The following is a 15,249-nucleotide window of genomic DNA, read 5'->3' on the forward strand; positions in this document are numbered from 1 at the left end:
TGAGGAATGGTGGAAGACAGTGCAATTATCCTGGGCTGCAATTCCTGTGGAACGATGCCAGAAGTGGGTTGACTCCATGCACCACAGATGTGAAGCAGTCATCAGAAACCGTGGTTTTGCAACAAAATATTAGTTTAGGATACTCAGCTAGGTTCACTTATCAAGAATTTCTTTGTTTGTACAGTACATTTTTGAGTTTCCAAGGAAAGATGGCAACACTGCTATTCTTTTGAACATGCCATTTCTTAGTTTATTTGAAATATTATTATTATTATTTAAGTTTTGATGACTTTGCGCAATTGTTTTGCTTTGGAATAGAATGTACTGTGTCCCCAATGTATCTGTGTTCATTAAAGTACAATTTCTTTGAAGAATTTTGACATTTACTCATTTTTCTAAAGGCACTGCTATTATTTCGAACACAACTGTATATAGATTTAATGCCCTTGCAGTGTTATCTTTAGTGCCGTCTTGTGTATTATAGATGCGCCTCTGGTTCAGCACACCTGCGTCAAATGATTGGACTCCCTCCTCAGAAGTCAGCGGGGTACGGAGTGACCAAACCAAACCCGGTGACAGTAGCCTGGACACGGCGGCCCTGTGCTTTCCCCCGCCAGCCTTACTGAAAAAGCATACCGTCACCGGGGCGGGTTCAGTCGCTCCGTCCCCCGCTGGCTCCCTCCCCCTGTCTGCCAGGGTTTCCGGGCCAGCCCCAGAGCTGGCGGATCGGTTCGAGGGCCCTGTCCGGGCCAGTCAGCAGTCCAGCAGCGCCCCCGACCCCGAGCCAATCCTGCTTTGAACTGTGGGAGATTTTGAAAGCTGTCTTTGGTAAAATGCTTAGAGCAAATGAAGAGCTGAGCATCAAACTTTGCAGGGATCTTTTGATAGACAAAAATAATCCATGCCCGTCTTCGGATGCTTGGGAAGACTGTGAAAAATGTCCCCTTTCTCTGTGCAACCTGGACCACAGCATTTACACCCGTGGTTCTGGCTCATTTTCAATAGAGAAACTGCCCGCTTTGAAATTCTTGTAGAAGTAAACCCAACTGTAAGCTAAACAGCTAAACTGGTGTCTTACATTTACCTCTATATATGTTCTTGGGCCAGTGAACCAGTGGGCTAGGCTGTATGTCAATTTCACGGCATGACGAAAGTACAGGCCAGAACCAAATAAGGCAACATCCCAGAGTTAATCACAATTCAGTGTTTCGTTTGGATTTGCCCATTTTATGGAGGAAGTTTAGAATTGTGAGATTTGCAGAGAAAAGAGTCGTCGATGGGGTTTGATCTTCTCTGTATGTTCATTTCACCCACTGAACTATCATTATTTTTATCTATGACAATGGAAACTCAGTTTTGGATTCTATGACCCCTTTAAGTCAGGTGTGTAGAGGCAGGGGAATACCTAAATCATGATTTAGTGTATTATGGGTAGTGCTCTAAACAAAATACTATTGTAGTAATCCATGAATTGAGAAGTCAGAAAAAAGTTCAGATTTGACTGATTATTTAATAACTTAAGATTATTTGTTTTATTTTTCAGCCATATGTGTGTAACAGAAACTGCTGGACCTTGTCTAAGTGGACCAACTTACCAGTCTGACCGCTAACTGATGTCGCAGGTTATTCTGAGGCATACTGGGCTGAGGCTTATATGCCATTCCGTACTGCTTGTCCATCATGGCGGATGGGTAGGTAGGGCGGTTGGTTAACATTTTGTTCATCTGTGGGTTGCGGGTGGGCCTGTATGGGGTCTCTAAACCTGGACCTCCTGAGGAAAAAAAACAAAGGTCACCAACGAAGATCTCAGAGGGCGTTCGGTACAGGTGGAGGATTACTGCCGAGTGCCAAAACAGGACGTACGATTAGGATGAAAGTATTCTGTCTGCTGACCTGGAGGCAGGGGCTGGTTCTGGGGGAAAATGGGTTGCTGAGCGTAGGGCACCCGACCGTACTGGTGAGTCTGCATTGAATCTGGAGCCACATTAGTCATGTAGGTCATGGCACCCTGAGTGCGGTTCAAATAATCCTAACAAAGGAAAATGAAACATTTATGAAATCACAGAATCACAAGTGTCTAAGAATACAATTAAGCTGCCGAGATCACAGACCTCTCCTTTGGTGGAAGGATTCTTTTTTTTCTTCTTATTCTTCTTGCTAGACTCTGAGGGAACGGCAGCCACGTTCTTTTCTACTTTTACCACCTCCATCATCTTCTTCTCTGGCTCCTGCTGAATGGGTGTCAGAGGCTCCTCTTCCTCTGGGGGCAAGGGGAGCGGCTCCAGGTAGTAGCTCCGCGGTTTGGGCTTCAGGTGGGTGTGGTAGAGCAGGAAACGCTGCTGTTCTTCAAACTTGGCAATCTTACGATCCACGCGCACCGCCCCAAACCAGCCCCAAGAAATTGGAGCTGGTTGTTTATGACCTTCGAAGATATCCCATGGAGAAATCTTCTGTTTGGCTGAGACTTGAAGACCCTGATTAGAGCAGAAAAAACTTCAATAAAAAATGATCCTTTAAGTGATTCAGCTACATAACTTCTAAGCAGACAAGTAGGGGGGGGGGGGACCCAATGAAGCAAGAAGAACAAAGAATAGACAACAGGCAAGGGAAATGGAAGGATATAAGGATAGAAGAATGGTAGATGAAGGGGAGAGGGTGATGGTTAAGATACAGGGTAGAAGTAATCACTAAAAGGGAGTGGAAAAGGGTCTCAAGAAAAGCCTGTGAGAAAGAATAATCAGTGCATGGAGACAAGGAAAACAAAGAAGGCTATAGAAGAGGAAGGAATGATGGAGGTAGGGAAGGAGAACCCTGTTGTTACCTCTTTCTCAAAGCCTGCAATCTTGTTGCCCTTTGTGTCCACCAGCGAGCCCTGAGGCTCACAGGTGATGACATCACGAAACTGCTTTGGCAACGGCAGAAGCTGGCGAACCTTTTCCAAACTTTCGGACTGCCGCTCTCCAAGCTCTTTCTATAGGGATACACAAAAGCAACAGAAAATGTTGCTTTGTTCCATCAGTTTTTTATTTAAGCTCTAATAAAAACTCTTTTTATTTCAGCTGCTTCCAGATGACACTGCTGTTCCCTGAAGGTATTTATTCCCTTCGAACGTCTTGGCTTTTTGTCAAGTAAAAACAAGTTTTAGTTTATATATATATATATATATATATATATATATATCTTTCTATTTGCTTGAACTTTTTTGACCTTTGCTAAGGTTTTCTGTATGAAAGTCCATTTCTAAGCTTCATTCATCTGCCTATCAACACTGACCAGCGTTCCCACAGCATGATGCTGCCTCCACTGTCAGAGATTCTATATTCAGGGAGATGTGCAGTGTTCCTTTCCCTCCATATAGCTCATGGCTAGTAGCAGGTTGGTTTGGGGACAGATGCTCCCATCTGACCTCTGAATCCCTTCCATCTCTTTAAGTTTGGCACTTGTTCACAAATTGCCTTTCTACCATTTGAGCTGGCATGAAAGTTTAATCTTCTAATATTTTATCCATCTGAATCAGGTCTATAGTAGTTCTATCTACTTGTAAGGATAACCAGCTTTAAATACATTAACATCATAAAGTCTTAATATCTTGCCTGTATCAGATATAAATCTTACCCTGAGCTTCTTAACCAGGTTCATGTACGCCCTCTTATTCTCCTCCATGCTGCCCTGAGAGATGCTGGACATGTCAGCAGCCAGTGTGCCGTTTATCAGCACGCTCAGCATGTCCAGCACAGTGGTGAATAACTCACTGTAAAAGAGAAGTGAGGGTAAGAGCCAAGCAGCACGACAACTTACTAGAGTGTGCAGCTCAACGAGCAGCGTTAACTCACTTATTGGACTGCATGTCCACGGTGCCACTGCTGATGATGTCGAGCAGCAGGACTGCCCACTCGGTGGTCTGCTGGGTGCTCCGCTGCACCGTGTCAAACATGCCACCAACCTGATTCAGACAGAAGATAAGTAAACTGTTTCCGAACAATAAATCAACAAGGACAGTTTAAAAATGCTTACGAGATTAAGCCGTAGTTTCAGAGCCTCGTGCATCATTTGCTTGGCCTTGCAGTCATCCTGGTACTGGTCTTCTCTCCAGTTGGTGACGATCTGCTGGACCTGGCTGTACAGGGAGGTGAGAAGGCCCTCCCTTTGCTCATCCTGCCCCTTCAAGCAGGTGAGAACCAGGGACAGGAAAGGTTGCTGGCTCAGCAGAGACATGCTGCAAGTGGAGAAACGTGCAGTTTCAACAAACACAGTATAGACAACAAACAACAGTTACTGAGAGTTAGAATTACTGCGCTCCGAGAAATCGGTGGCCTACCTTTTCTGTTTCTGCCGGTCTCGCTCTTTGCGTGAGGAGGAGCCGAGATGCTGACCTTTCTCCAGCTCCTCTCCGGCTGCCTTCAGCACATGACCCTGGACTGATGTGGGCAGCTTGGCTATTAAAGGAGCGACCAGCCAAACGCCTGATCTCTCTGATGAGCTGGTGGAAATAATGAACCTGTCAGCTTTAAGTCAAATCGACATATTACCTCCTTAAGAGTTACAACAGGCTTTCTGATGTTTTAAGCAGGCTAAACATTTAAATTAAGAAAATGTACATCAAGTTACTCTGTCAGATTGTCCTGTAGGGGAATAATTATTCAAACCTCTGCTGATTTTATAGTGTGCCCACCATATAAAGAAACTGACGGTGCTTAAAATCTGTGGTAGGTTTATTAAATAGGACAGAAATTCACAAAAAGTTAGAGAAAATAGTGTTCAAGCGTAATAAGTATTTGAAGCTTGCGCCCAATGTGATTTAGCGCTATGTTGGCCAGCAGAGCTCAGGCCCTCATCGTTGTTGATCACCTGGTTTGATCCCATCTTAAAGTTGATCCACTCCTTTTAAAAAACAGCTTTTCAGGATTTCTGTCATCCACCACAGCTTTTCAATCTAACTTGACCATTCATCAAGGCTGCAAAAATCTATAGCAAAAACCTTAATGCAATAATATTATGTAATAAATATATTTTCCAAAGGATAGTATAAACGCTAAGACATCAGAAAACAAATAAGAGGAAAGTATGCACATATTGCAAATCATTTCAATCAGCATCGCAGTACTACCACCACCCATCTAACTAAGGCCAGGAGATTATCATCTCAAACTCTACTGTATGATTAAAGAAAGAAAGAAAGTCGATTTGATTCCAAGGAGGTCAAACTTGGCCTGATCAGATCTCATATAGCTCTGCATGTGCCTTGCAGGAACTACAGACTCTTGATGTTTACCAGTCATTAACACAGGTGATGGTGATTGGCCATCATCCCCTACAGACTGCACTTTTCAGTTAATAAGCCAACAGTGGGCTCTTTCTGACCAGGAGATTTTATGATTTAGAGGGATTCAAATCACTAATGTGAAGGTTGTGCTCTACTATTAGTCTGCAGCTCACATGCAAACTTTCTTATATATTTCATGAAGGAACAAAAATAAGCTGGTTGCCGATTTTCTTCATGCGTTTGTGGATAAATGAATGTTAGGTGACACATGAATTTAGTTGCTGGGTCAGAGCCATATAGTATTAAATAAACAATAGCTACCAATAGATGGAAAAGGGACATGAAGGCAGCAGAGCTCTTCAGAACATAGACTGTGTAACACTAACAAATAAAATGTAATAATTAAAAATTCAGGCCTTTAAGATCTGAAATTAAGATACATTTAAGGATCTCATAGAAGTCCTACCAAAAATGACACATAATCCTATTTAAAATATTAATAAAAGCAGGCAAAACACGACAGAAACTCACCTTAAAATAGGTTTCATCTTGCTGGCGGTGCTGGTGCTACTGGATGCGGAGCCTCCTTGGACTGCGACTCCATTTCCTGAGGGGTTACTGGAGTTCATCTCCGCCGATTTCTGGAAAACCTCAATTGTTGCCTTTGCTATGTTCTCCAGGAGAGAGTAAAGCTCCTAAATGATAGAAAAGGAAATATTGTCACATCATGTGTCAAAAAGCAGCAGACATCAGTATAATTACAATTTTAATCTCTGGAGTTGGGTTTACATTATTTGTGCTCTGTTTGATCATCAGCTGCAGCTCCAGCGATGACTGTCTCATTGTCCATTGGTCCATATTCTGCAAAATAAAAAAAAACAACAACAATTTAGTCTGTCAGAAGCCAGCTATTACATTGACAGCAGAAACCAGCAGGTGGCAGCAAAGCCATACAGATTAAACTAAGCAGCACATTAAGAGATTAATGTAGAAAAAGTTAGTTTTAGTCTTTAAATTAAATAAATTGTCACAAAGAAATTAATTGTAGTAAATGTGAATTAAAACTTCTTTCCATACCTGCAGGATGCGCTTGATGCGCTGCCTCTGGGGGTTGTCACCCTCGTCGCTGTCCAGCTGGCGGTGAGGATAGCAGATAAGCTGCAGCAGTCGCTGGGCCTGAATGTTTACCAGCACCGGGTCCTGGAGGGCACTGCTGTCCTCCGAGAGAGACTTCAGGCAGCGTTCTCCCACCCATTCCTGCAAGAACACAATGAAACAGGCAGACAGGTTGAGGGGGGAAACATCAAACAGTAAGATAAGAGAAATACAAGAGCAGGAAACTACTAAAGATTAGATTTCAAATAATTGAGGATTTAGCTTTTTTTATTCTCATTGTCATAAAGACTTCAGCCAGATAATGCAATACTAACAGCTCAATGGGGATCATTCTTCAAATCATTTTTACCTGCTGGCAGATAGTCTTCAGGACATACTTCGCATACACATCCAGGCTGGCCGTTTCTATGGAGACATTGCGGCCGTCTGATATGTCATCAAGGCCAGCAGGATGCGACAGCCCTGAGCCTCTTAGCTCTGCATCACCTTGATAAACATGAGAAAAAAAAATAAGTAAATCTAAACAGAAGAAGATTAGCAGAATCAGCACCATGTCTGATAACTCTCTTCAAATCCAGTATGACTAAAAAAGAAAAAAAAAAGCTTCTCTAAATCGAAAAACAAGCTTTTTGCATATTGAGATTCAATCAGTCTCAGATTTTCTCACAAGAGTTCACACCTTTACAAACAAATATCTAGCCAATAGTAAGCATTTGTACATCGGATGGATACATGGATGCATAGATGGACAGAGTGATTTCTGAAAGCCTATGTAAAAGACAAATAGTGATCCAAATATTACTACCGAGCATAAATACAGCTTTAAGGACAGCGAAGACCGCTCCAACAACGATGCTGTTCTGCGAAGCAGCAAGGAGGTGTCGATCACAAGATGAACGGATACCAACTGATGATTTGTCTGCAAAGATAAATAATCACACAAATTAATAAAAATCAACTTCTTCAAAACAATCGTTCGTTTGTTTTTCAGTCAGGTACCTGATTTGAGCCCATCTTGTGGGACAGGGTTACGCTGTGGCGTCTTAAACAAGTGAAGAAGGATCCTGCAGGTTAATCGCGCTCCTGGCTCAGAGTCTTGCTCACTGCAGGCTGTGGTTGAGATGCATTCATTAGAAGCAGGTTTATGTATTGTTATGCAAATATGATGCACTAAATTCATCAGGAATGTCAATCAACCAATTTGTAAACCTCCTCCCAGAAATCCTCCTTCTCCTCCAGGATTAGACACACTTCACTTACATTTTTTACTGCCAGAGATCCTCATGAACTCATCCAAAATATACTTTTTACTTATTTACTGAATGTTTAATCAAATCAAATAAATCCAAATCACCGTAAGAAATATTCAGGTTAAGGTTATAGCAAAGATTAGAGAAAATGTAATCTGTCAAAGGTCAGAATCAGATAAATTTTCTTCTGTTGATTTTAGTTGAAATACTGGAAAATTCTGATTTTCTTCTCCATTCCCTAAATGCATCAAAAAGGAAGGGGTTTTAGATGATGGCTATAAATAGTGGCACAGAAGATTCTATTTGATGTATTTTAAGTTGAATAAAATTCAGATGAATCATCCTGTTAACCTTAATTTTACAGTAGATTCAGAGCCATTACCAAATTTCCTTATATGGGTTGCAGTCTTGAAATATTATTCATTGAAAGAAGTCAAAATTCAAAACAGCAGGCCTTACAATTAATGATTAAAAAAATGTTATGACAGAATTTTCTTCAAACCACATACAAAGTTTAAAGGATCTAATCAGTTTTTCTGAACGTCAGTCGCTTACAGAAGTAAAGATCGATCTGGGAAAATTTCCGATGCCAGGAGCATCAGCGTGACATTAAACGCTCCAATACCAAGCCTTATACATTTCCCAGAGCTTACCTGCATTCAGGAGGGAGGGGATGGCCACACAGCGGACCAGGTCCTCTAAGAGCAGACACTGCCTCGCAATGAGAATAGCCACGAAGGTTGCCAGGGAGTCATGAAAGGTCAAATCGCTAACCTGAGGGGACAAACGTGCCACAATTAGACTGAAAATGACCAGATAATTGCATATTTAAAAATGGAATATCAGCATGGGTTCAAGAACATAGAGGTCAGAAGGACTTACATCAACGTTGCAAAGCAAATCGTTGAAACCACAGTTGCCGTTGTTGGACGAGCAGCAAAGAGCTTTAAGGATGCCGAGCCACTCTGCGCTCAAAGAGCGACAATATGCTGTCAGCTCCGCACACAGGATGCCGAGATCATTCACCCTGGAATCACATAAACATCGATATAAAAAAAAATCTATACAACTGGGATTTGTTGAATATAAGTGCTACAAACCTCTCTGGGTCTCTGTGGTCCACACAAACCTCCATGAGCACATTACATACGAAGCTATAGCGGTTAGCTGGGCTGTCGTTGAGGATTTTGCCCACCATAGAGTGGTTGTTGTTGGCTGAGGGATTGCTGATGGTGTCCATCATGAACGGAGGATCCCACAGCATGTTGGAATCAGACGGGTCGATGTTACAGTAGATGGAGTTTTTCACCTTGGAGCAGAACTCGCTGTGAAAGGAAGGAGAGATGTTCAGAGGTTACCTGGCCCCAAAAATGAAATAACAGAGGACTGCTGAAAAAGGCTCTGCTGCAGATATTAATACAGCTTCTCTGAGGCCGAGGAACTGATCCTCTGCAGCCAACAGGTTTAGTTCTGATTCAATCTCTTTGGGAGAAGAACGGATTTGGGCCAGACTGAAACAGTCAAAGCTGGACGAGATAATTGCTGATATGTTGGTGATGTAAACACCATGAGGATTCAGCTCACAGGCGAGGCTAGGAAATTTAACCTCCCCTGCAAGCTGAATTCATAATGGGTGCGTCCATAAAACATGAAAATCCATTTTGTACCACTTCAACTGTCGGAGAACGAACCAAAAAAGGGTCGGCCGATCACGTTTCAGTATTATGACCTAAAGCAGGACTTACAGCTGTGATAAAAGCAAAAAGCTGCAGCTGAAGCAAACACAGCTGCTGTTGTTAGAAACCCTGATTTCCTCTATGAAAGGAAAAGCAAGAGCATAAAATCATGAGTGGTTGCAGTTTTTCATGGAGTCTGTTGCTATTTAATTTGTCACCGTGATTGGCTGAAACAAAACTTCGGTAGGTGGGCACCAGGTGTTGCTTTGTCAAATCAGCTAAATGTCCCTCTTTTCCTCCAACAGATTGAAGCGGAGAAGTCCCAGATTAATGTGTAGAACTAAACCTCAGGGCCTCCCACTATCAGTCTGGCTTGACAGGAAATGGGAAATGGACTTGCCTGAAGATCTCTCCAAATTTGTTCTTGAGGTGACTGCAGGAAGTGTAGAGGTCATACAAGTAGGCCAAGATGCAGCGCTCTGCGGAGGAGCAGTCCGCTGGGTTCACACCAGACTTCACCACGACCCGCAGCCTGGGTAAAGGGTCACACAAATGGGTCAAACAGGACATCCAAGAAACCCACCAACACATCCACAGAGCATGGAGACGAATACTTGACTAGATGAGCTCTCTCAAACACTTTTGTTTTGAACAAAACTTCATCTTGATTTGTACCTAAGAAATGTGTTTTGGAGATTGTTAAAATTATGACCCTGGGTTTCAAACAGTTTAGGAAGATTGCAAACGCAGTATTTCCTCATGTTTCCATTTCTAGGTGATTAAAAACCCATTTGTTTTCTTATAATCAAGCTTAAACCACCTTAAAACCTGTAATACCTAAATTCTAAATCAGACAGTTGTCTTAAGTCTATGACAATTTCCACCGATTTATCAAGCAGGTGTAAATATTGTTTTAGACATTTTAATGAAACAAACGAGATAAAATATTTTTTTCCTCCTTTAACATTGTTTTAGTATCTAATCAGAGATGCCAGTCCTTTGAGGGAAGAAACCTTTTGGTTGATGAAAATATTTTTTATCTAAATCATCCAGATTGTGAATAATCTCATATATACTCATATGTCCGATACAAGTAGGAAAATAAACCTCTAATTGGGAGAGCAGTCCTCTATAACTAGAGCAGGATGAAAGACGTCACTGTAAGAATTTTCTTTTGAGGCCATTACTTTATATTCAGGCGGAGAAAAAGTCCACTACTTTAGCAAAGGTGCATCCAATTAAAGTAGGGCTGTGCAAATCTGCCAAAAATAAAGTTGCAATTTCTATGAAATGTTTGGCCCCACTCTTACGTGGCTGTCAGGGCCTTAAATACTTGTCCATTGTCACAGAACTTCACTTCTGAACATAATCAATGACCCCTCACACCCCACCATGAACTGTTCTCCCTGCTGCCCTCTAGGAAGAGGCTTCGCAGCATTCAATGCAGGTCCAGTAGATTTTGAAACAGCTTCTTCCCCACTGCCATCAGACAGCTGAATGTTGGAAAAAAAAACTCCAAATCAAGTCACAGACTCTGCATCAAACTGACCATATCAATATGTTTTTTGCACCATGTTTTGTCTTCCACAATGTTTACATTTTATCACTGCTGTGCTTCAAGAAGTGGAAATAAGAGCTGTACATGTGAGCCGTACAAAACAATTTTTTTTTTTTTGTAAACACTGCGTGTACAAAATGGCAATAAAAGTTGTCCAAGTCTTTTGTGTGGAAATGTTTACTTCTAGCTTGCATGGATCTGAGTGCATTTTACATTCAGAAACAGATAGAGTAAAATAGTACTTCTTCAAAGCTTTAAAAGACCTTTCAGAAAACCCACTTTGAATGCATTAGAGAGCTGGAGTGAGAAAGTTAGTGTCTTAGTCTTTTAAAATCTTAACTTGACCAAAAATATAGAGTCCCACTGGGATTTGAAAAAAAAAAAAAGTGATTTGTTTTTAATGGCATTCTATAGCAATGCAATTATTTCTCCAGCCCCAGTTTAAAGAAACACAACCTTAAAAGCATCTTTTGTCTTTTACTCAATTAGTTTTAAGTTTAGCTACAGTATTATTAATCCCTGCAAAAACAGTCCTAAAAAAATACTTTAAAATAAAGTCACAGAACTCGAGCTCTAAACTGAAAACTACAAAGACTCTGCTCCATCCCCACTAAAGCTCAGCAATAAAAAAAATACTTCATAAGAACAATTTTCTCCTTCTTTTTAGAGTCTTGTTCTGGGCCGAAAAAGTCAACGTGTTTGTATTTAGTGCTCCGATTACGGCTCTTTGGAAGCCGTCACGAAGTGTTTGTGGAAATAGCTAATTATCTGCTCACCGCTTCAACTAAAAACATCCTTTTTACTGCTTTTAAACATTCAATGACTTCTCACTAAAAGCCAATTAGCTTAGAAAATCGTTCTATTGTTTTAATGTAAACAACATAAAAAGTAGAAAATAAAAGAAAAAGCCAAATGGAAAAGTTAGTAGCTTGTGAATGACGCACCCATCAAAAACTTGTGCAGTCTGCTCCGGGTTAAGAATGAGACAGGAGTGGTATCTTCTCAGCACAGCTACGATACACAGGCACAGACTGGTGGTGTAGCTGCCCACCAGACTGGACGACTTCAGCAGCAGCTCAGCTTCGACCAGAGTCAATTCGTTCAAAAGCTACAAAAGCAAAGAGTTACAAGAGTTTCCAAAACAAACCAGGACATTCGTGGCTTTAACAGATTGGGTTAAAAACTTTAAAATGTTGTTACCTGAATAGCAAAGTCTATGAGGCCACTGATGTTCAGGGAGTACTCCATTAGGTCAAAAATGAACTGAATGTGCTGGACGAGGGGCAGGTGATAGGACATCCCTAAGGCAAAGCTGGTGATCTGCTCCAGAACGTTTCTGGAAACCTAAACACAGAGCAGACAGGAAATATAATGCAAAAGATACTCAACCCAATATAGCTGTAATCTGAGATAAACTATAAAAGCTACGAATGAATAAAAACACTTTAAGGATGAGTGAAGTGTAAAGCTGGTAGCCAAAATAAAGCACCAGACGACCCTGGCTGTCTTTACTCTTTAAAACGAAAAAAAAAAAATCTTAAAATTGACCTCGCAGAGTCAGCACAAAAACCACAGCTAAGCATCCAAAGAGAGACAAATATTAGTTCAGTATAAATAGAGCAAGAGCTTAGCTGCAGTCAGAAGGTCTTAAGCCAAACAAAAAACCCATAAGAACAAAGAAACAGCTTTTGACCTTAAGTAACCTCTACATCAGCTCCCTGCAGACCTGACTCTGGGATCCATGCCAGTTTTTTTCTTTTTCTAAAAGACACCAGAACCTTTTAAAATATTTCTGGATCACAATGGGCTCCTGACACATCCTCCAATATGTAACCAAATTGAATTTAAACCTTTATTACACCCTGAGACTAAAGCCCATAGGCTTTCCCACCCATTGCCAACATGCATATTGAAATGATGCATTACTCCTTTTTATTAAAGGTACAGGGGAGGATGTTCTTTTTCTGGGTGGATCATCAAAATAAGTGGTCCTCCTAATTGTCAATCATTCTGGTGATTTGTTTACATAAGGCTACGTGCTTGTCCCCATTTTCACTTACCGGTGGTGAGTCTGACATAGTGGAAAGATTGCAAATCTTCTTTTGGAAAGGAAGTTTGTATGAGTGATGCAAACAGCAAATTTTAAACATAGCATGCGTGAGGAGAAATGGGCTTGTGCACACACTCACACCTGTTTAATAGGCGTTCCCTCTCAGGAGTGGGCAAAGGGTTGTGCATGTGCATTTCTTTTTTTTTTTTCTTTTTTTTTTTTTTTTAAGTGCAGAGAGCGGGTCTCATTTACATGTCAGCTATATAAATTAATGTGTTCACAGTGAATTGAGTTCAACTCTGTTATCGAGTCAGGACATAAATATTAGATTTTTTTTTTTTAAATATAAATCTATGTTGTGTTCTCTTGCAAGTCTTAAAATTTAGAAATATAAAGGTTTTTTTCCCCCAACATTTCTATCATATTTGTCTTTGACCCCTCCCTGGCCCATTCTTCACAGCACGCTGCAAACATTGCAAACTAAGCTCCGTTTTTCCTACCTGGGAGGTGACCTGATGCTGGTCAAAGTGGGAAAGGTGCTGGAATTTGGAAAAGATATCCTCTGCAGTTGGAAAGGCTTCGGGTTTACTCCTCTTCCTCTTTTGTCCTTCCTCCCCACCTGTATCCCAGAGGGAAGGATAGATTATCCAACAGCGTTTCTTTCAGTCAGCCAAACAGGCCAGCTGTAAAATGCACTCAAGAAGTTCATTAGTCCTTTGATTCAAGCTTCACAGAGTAACAGACACTTTAACTAAAAAAAAAGTGTCTTTGGTTTCTGAGAAACAACAAAATTGTAAGTTGGAAAATCACCTGAACAAGTTAACTTATATCCAAAATGATCTGGCCAAGAATGAAACTAGCTGTGGTAGAAAGGAGACAGAGAGACAAATCCCCTCTTCTATGGCTAATGGAGAATAAGTTAGAAAACAGCAGATAATAATTACGAAAACAGATGGAGTAATATGGTGGGCTAATTAGCCTCCATGATTGCAGAGTTTGCAAACAGTTAAATACAACATCTGTTTTCCTCAGTATTGCTTTCTAAGATTATTCTTGGTATATGGAAAACAAAAAGTAAATAATTCTGATCTGCGGAGAGAAGCAGAAAACTCCAGCTAATTAAAGGAGAGTTGAATTAAACTTTAATGCAGCCTTGAAAGTAAATAAAATATAGTTCAAACGAGTTTCTGAAAGAAGTGCAGGCTATAAAAAACCCCCAGCTCAAATAGAAACCTGACACATCCATCACAAGATAATAGACCTGAGCCTCGCAGTTACCTGTTTCTGCTGTGCTTTTGCGGTTGAGCACCTTCAAGATGTCTTTGGTGATTTTCTTGATGGTGTGTCGCGCCTCATCTCTCTGTTTGCCCACACCGTAGAGGACAACGAGACGCTGGTTGCATTCATGACTGGCGCTCTCCTCCTACAGACGGAAACAACAAAAAAAAACTCAACTAAACTGGATGCAGTCAGCAGCACAGACATTAACAGATAGGAAGGAAAACAGAGCTATAAGGTAAAAAGGAATAACTTGTCAGAATAAAAAAAACTTTTTTTTCTTTTGCCAAAGCAGGACAGTGGGCCTCCTTACCTGTGGAATAGGGAAGTGAGTGGCATACTGAATGTGTCGGGGCTGCTCATACAGTTGAGGGAAAGCGGGGTCCATGCCTTTCTCCTTACAGTTGCTCTTACTGTCCTGCTCCTGAACAGGTTTCTCAGGAGACGGGCTCCCCTTGGACTCACAATGCATCGGAGGTGAGAACATCTTAGGAGAAAATAGAACCTGAGAATCAACTAACCTGATTTCATCTGACAGCTCTACATTCACCTGAGGGGTGACTTCTAATGGTGGCAAAATACAAATTATTCACCTCATCAAAGTTTGCACTGGAGTGATCGATTTCCATGGACTCAGACAGACCAGTATCCTGTTGGACAAACAGTGTCTGGTTACTTTTTTTTTTTAAACTAGTTGCTTTCTAAAGCTACAAAAAGGCCTCTAACTCGCCTCCATCTTGACACTGCTGCCAGCCTCCTGCTCTTTACGCTCTGACTCATCCGAGGGCTCGTCGCTAGGGGAACGCGGGCGCGGCAGGTGGGAGTCAGAAGCCAGGTCGCCACGGGAGATGAGCGTGCACATGTAGATGTTGTGGGAGAAGACGTCGTGCCGAATGAGCTCGCAGAAGAGAAGGACCAGGTTTGAGAACTCCACACGCTCGCCTTCGTTCCCCGGCTCCGCTGTTGAGAAAAAAACAAAAAAAAAACACGATTTGAATAATTTAATATTAGCTCTCAGCTGCTGCAACTTTGAGGGTAAACACTCAGACAATGCTGGA

The 15,249-nt window shown here is 41.4% G+C and overlaps 1 protein-coding gene across 5 annotated transcripts in view; it reads right to left on the reverse strand.

The window, feature by feature from the left end:
• med12 (mediator complex subunit 12) overlaps window positions 1-15,249 on the reverse strand; it is a 34,765-nt gene that overhangs the window by 6,132 nt on the left and 13,384 nt on the right. For 3 of the 5 annotated variants that reach the window (XM_015388773.1, XM_015388757.1, XM_015388764.1), the window contains exons 13-37: window positions 14,922-15,151; window positions 14,785-14,841; window positions 14,505-14,678; window positions 14,192-14,336; window positions 13,414-13,532; window positions 12,064-12,207; window positions 11,808-11,971; window positions 9,706-9,837; window positions 8,730-8,954; window positions 8,512-8,656; window positions 8,283-8,403; window positions 7,379-7,489; window positions 7,185-7,298; window positions 6,729-6,865; window positions 6,341-6,520; window positions 6,053-6,124; window positions 5,795-5,958; window positions 4,319-4,480; window positions 4,015-4,216; window positions 3,834-3,943; window positions 3,616-3,751; window positions 2,822-2,971; window positions 2,112-2,474; window positions 1,864-2,029; window positions 1,596-1,771 (exon numbers count right to left, since the gene is read on the reverse strand). In XM_015388773.1, coding sequence (XP_015244259.1) covers window positions 1,596-1,771; window positions 1,864-2,029; window positions 2,112-2,474; window positions 2,822-2,971; window positions 3,616-3,751; window positions 3,834-3,943; window positions 4,015-4,216; window positions 4,319-4,480; window positions 5,795-5,958; window positions 6,053-6,124; window positions 6,341-6,520; window positions 6,729-6,865; window positions 7,185-7,298; window positions 7,379-7,489; window positions 8,283-8,403; window positions 8,512-8,656; window positions 8,730-8,954; window positions 9,706-9,837; window positions 11,808-11,971; window positions 12,064-12,207; window positions 13,414-13,532; window positions 14,192-14,336; window positions 14,505-14,678; window positions 14,785-14,841; window positions 14,922-15,151 — 3,899 coding nt within the window. The remainder of the gene's footprint in view (window positions 1-1,595; window positions 1,772-1,863; window positions 2,030-2,111; window positions 2,475-2,821; window positions 2,972-3,615; window positions 3,752-3,833; window positions 3,944-4,014; window positions 4,217-4,318; window positions 4,481-5,794; window positions 5,959-6,052; window positions 6,125-6,340; window positions 6,521-6,728; window positions 6,866-7,184; window positions 7,299-7,378; window positions 7,490-8,282; window positions 8,404-8,511; window positions 8,657-8,729; window positions 8,955-9,705; window positions 9,838-11,807; window positions 11,972-12,063; window positions 12,208-13,413; window positions 13,533-14,191; window positions 14,337-14,504; window positions 14,679-14,784; window positions 14,842-14,921; window positions 15,152-15,249) is intronic. The other 2 variants (XM_015388789.1, XM_015388781.1) reach the window with 1 other exon arrangement.

This window comes from Cyprinodon variegatus, unplaced genomic scaffold (assembly GCF_000732505.1).
Source record: "Cyprinodon variegatus isolate N-32 unplaced genomic scaffold, C_variegatus-1.0 Scaffold19, whole genome shotgun sequence".
Lineage (NCBI taxonomy): Eukaryota > Metazoa > Chordata > Actinopteri > Cyprinodontiformes > Cyprinodontidae > Cyprinodon > Cyprinodon variegatus.